The 3,874-nt window shown below is 42.2% G+C and overlaps 1 protein-coding gene across 1 annotated transcript in view; it reads right to left on the bottom strand.

Moving 5' to 3' along the window:
* The window catches only part of LOC103132629 (low affinity immunoglobulin gamma Fc region receptor II-a-like), a 1,312-nt gene extending 248 nt beyond the window's left edge, over window positions 1–1,064 (bottom strand). The window contains exons 1-4 of the mRNA XM_016667486.1: window positions 935–1,064; window positions 775–810; window positions 212–484; window positions 10–138 (exon numbers count right to left, since the gene is read on the bottom strand). Of these exons, the coding sequence (XP_016522972.1) occupies window positions 10–138; window positions 212–484; window positions 775–810; window positions 935–965 (469 nt within the window). The 5' untranslated portion in view covers window positions 966–1,064. The remainder of the gene's footprint in view (window positions 1–9; window positions 139–211; window positions 485–774; window positions 811–934) is intronic.
* Between the last annotated feature and the right edge of the window lie 2,810 nt (window positions 1,065–3,874).

Below are 3,874 nucleotides of genomic sequence, written 5' to 3' on the forward strand. Positions count from 1 at the left end.
CTCCGTCACCAATGGAGGAGCCATCTTTATAGAAAGTAGCTGGGAGGTTGTGGGCTGGACTCTTTGCTCTGCAGCTCAGAGTGACGTCATCTCCCTCCATCACAGGGAGGACAGGACTCTGCAGGATCACTGATCCACCTCAACACAGAGACAAACTACAGCATTTCATCCATTTCCACACAACAACACTAACTCCACAGTCTGATCTTACCAGAGACAGAGAGCTGGATGATGCTGCTGCTGCTGCTGGAGGATCCAGACATGGACTCACACCAGTACAGGCCAGTGTCTAATGCGTACATGAAGCTGATGCTGCAGGTAGAACCATCTTTTCTCCCCCACCCTTTTCCACACCAAGTACTGGCTCCTCTGGTTGTGTTTCTCCTCACAGTTCCTCCATCAGAGCTGTTTCCATCCTCACAGATCAGAGTCACTGATTCTCCTTGGAAGAACTGAGATCTGCTGGGACTCACAGTCAGAGCAGCTGGAAGGAAAAACTGCTGCTGGTTTTATTCTCATCAAAGCTCCAAATTCCTGCATTAAACCCTGAACCTTCAACACATCATGCTGGTTTCTCTCATAATCTGATCATTAATATCTGATCCCTGGATGGAGGAGATCTGAGCTTCTTAAACAGAGAAACAGATTAAAGTAATAACTAGTTTCCTCTTCCTGTTTATATCTGATTTCATGTCCATTAACCATGTTAAGGAACCTCATTCATTGTTTCACATATTAATCCAGTAAAATGTTTAAACCAGAAAGTGATCAAACCTCGGCTGGGTGTGCAGAACAGCTCCAGGGTCAAAACTATAGAAAAGAGAAATTAGAATAAACTATAATAAATATAATAAAATAAATATGATTCTGATGAAATAGTTTCATAACTCAGATATATAAATGATCATAACTCAAAGCTGGAGTCTGTACTTACAGAGCAGGAGCCTGGCAGATGTTTGCTTCATGGTTCCTGTCAGAGATCAACTGGTTGAATTGGTTTCAGTCAGAATCAGTCGGACCCTACTCTTCCTCTTCCTCTTCCTCCTCCTCTTCCTCTTCCTCTGATGCTGTCAGGCTGCCTGAAGGTGAGAAAACGTTTAAATGATAAAAAGAAGCAAAATAACATCAGCAGGTCAAACTACAGCTAAAGTTGAAGTAAACTAAAGTTCATCTGCTGGCAGATTCTCTGTATGCGTTAGCAAAGTACCGATAAACCACAGAATAAACCCAAAAGCAAAAACACCTTCAGCCTCCAGCCTGGCGTCCTTCCTTCAGCTCTGCGGCTGGCCACCGGAGGGCGCTGTTGTCCAGGAACAGATCAGATGGTGGATGAAACCCTGGGTCAGTAAATCTGGATACCATGAAAGTGAAACTAACCCTCTGAAAGATGAACCTGGAAAATGTAGGAAACATCCCAGATAAGTGGGCGGAGCCAAGAACAAGATGGCCGACAGACGCTTCTGGTTCCTGAATGTCTAAACTTCAGACGCTCATCGGATGGAGGACATGTTGATTTCACTTTTAACTTAAACAAATTATTACTCATTTTTAAGAGAGAATAACTAATTAAATATTAATTTTTAACACCAGAAATTCAGTTTCTCTCATTCTCAGTAACCTGCAGCGCTGATAAAAAGCTCATATTGATTTCACAAAATCTATCAGGAGAAGCAAAATCTGACTTTTTTAACAGAAAAACTTTGTCATAGCAAGAAATTATTCAAAAATATAATATCTTAATAATATGTATAAGCGATGGGTGACTGACCTAATTCAACAGAGGTCCAGCCAAGTGGTGCTAAAGTAACACAAAGAACACATAATGTTATATTTATAAAATCATGAATTTTCTGGATTCTGTTAAATCAAAAGGTCCAGGAGCATAATGTGACCTCTGACCCCTAAATATTAAACAACTGGTTACAGGAGGATGCAGCCGTACTGGAGACAAAAACATTTCAGTCAACAGAAGGACATCAGGCCGTCAACCAGAGAGACTGAGGGAGGAGCTTAAACAGAGAGGACACCAGGTTACCGTGACGACGACGCTGAAGGAGCTGCAGCAGGTGAGATGAAGAGATTCAGAGAAAACAGCTGTAGGTTCTTCCCCAGTCAGGGTTTGATGTGAGAGCAGAAATGAGAAAACGACTGAAACTCAGGTCAAGACCAAAGGGAAGAAGGAAGAGACTCCATGAAGAAGAGGAAGAACGTAGTTTGGACCAAAACGGAGAATTCTGACCATCAGAAATGTCAGCAAACACATCGCCTCAGGCATCACGTCCCTGGGTGTGAATACTAAATACTGACTGAGAGGGAGATTTATACCATCACTGATTCTGTTACATACATTATATAATCGTCATTATGTTGAAATCCTCTTTGAGATTCAGGTTAAAGAGTCAAAAAGCCACATTTTGTTTTGTAAAAGCAGTAAAACAGGCAGGAGTGAATACTTTATATAGGCCGTGTGAAAACGTTGTTCCTGTCAGAGTATCTGAGAGAAACAGGAAGCTGACGGACGACGGCTGAGCTGCAGCCGCATCTGAAGAGGAAACAGTTTTAACCAGATAGACAGAAACTGTCTTCACCTGGAGGCAGTGACAGATCAGACACACCATGGAACCATTTCAGATCCATAAATACATCTGCACACATCTACACCTCATATGGATCTACATCTTACAGCTCTACACAGACAGAAAGTGTTCAGGTTTATTAGAAGCTGAAATCTGTTTACAGAGCAGGAATCTGATGCTTCCTTCATGGTGTCTCAGAGATCTGACTGATCTGCTGATCCACAGAAACAGAAAGTAAACTCCTCCTCCTCCTCCTCCTCCTCCTTTTCCTCCTCCTCCTCCTCCTCCTCTGAGGAAGAGATGAAGATGGCTGCAGAGCTTTCTGAAGCTAAACATCGATCTGACGTCTCCTCCCAGCAGCTGACGTCAGAGTTCATCTCTCTTTGGTCAGAGGCAGATCAGACACCGGCCACTAGAGGGAGCTGCAGGGAGATGGACCTCAGATGTTCCAGATCTCTGAATCCTGACAGTTTCCATCAAACCGTCTGAATGAAGGCCGAGAGGAGGAAGTCCATCAGTTTACTGTCAGTCCACAGAGACACCTGGTGTGTCCCCGTCCCCAGAGACGGATTCATGAGGACATCGGTCCCTGGACTAGCAGAGCAGTGGCTCCCTACCAACACAAACGTCATCAACTCATCCAGACTGCAGCAGATTGGTAAACAGCCAGAGACTGATGCTCCATGTTGTTTCAGACAGACGTTCCCTAAACGGACCTGTCTCTGTCCTGATGACGTCATCATCATCATCATCATCATCATCATCATCATCATCATCATCATCATCATCATCAAACTCTTTGTGGTCAAACAAATGAAACCACGCCACCTGGTGGTGTTACACTCTGTGTGTTTGGGTTTCATTTCTCCTGTTTTCATCATTTCTTCAGAGATTTTATGTTTATTGTTTTCTGTTTAACCCTTGAGGCTCCAGGTTGTGTTTCTGAATCCATCCTGGGATCAGATTCGATAGGAGATCAGGTCAGATGATGAACTAACAGGTTTAACTCCAGTCTGCTGAGATTCTGTCAGAACCTGGAGTCTGTTTTAATCTGTTTTAATCTGTTTTAATCTGTGTTAATCTGTTTTAATCTGTTTTAATCTGTTTTAGTCTGTTTTAGTCTGTTTTAGTCTGTTTTAGTCTGTTTTAGTCTGTTTTAGTCTGTTTTAATCTGTTTTAATCTGTTTTAGTCTGTTTTAATCTGTTTTAATCTGTTTTAATCTGTTTTAGTCTGTTTTAATCTGTTTTAATCTGTTTTAATCTGTTTTAGTCTGTTTTAATCTGTTTTAATCTGTTTT

Source organism: Poecilia formosa, unplaced genomic scaffold (genome assembly GCF_000485575.1).
Source record: "Poecilia formosa unplaced genomic scaffold, Poecilia_formosa-5.1.2 Scaffold1168, whole genome shotgun sequence".
Classification (NCBI taxonomy): domain Eukaryota; kingdom Metazoa; phylum Chordata; class Actinopteri; order Cyprinodontiformes; family Poeciliidae; genus Poecilia; species Poecilia formosa.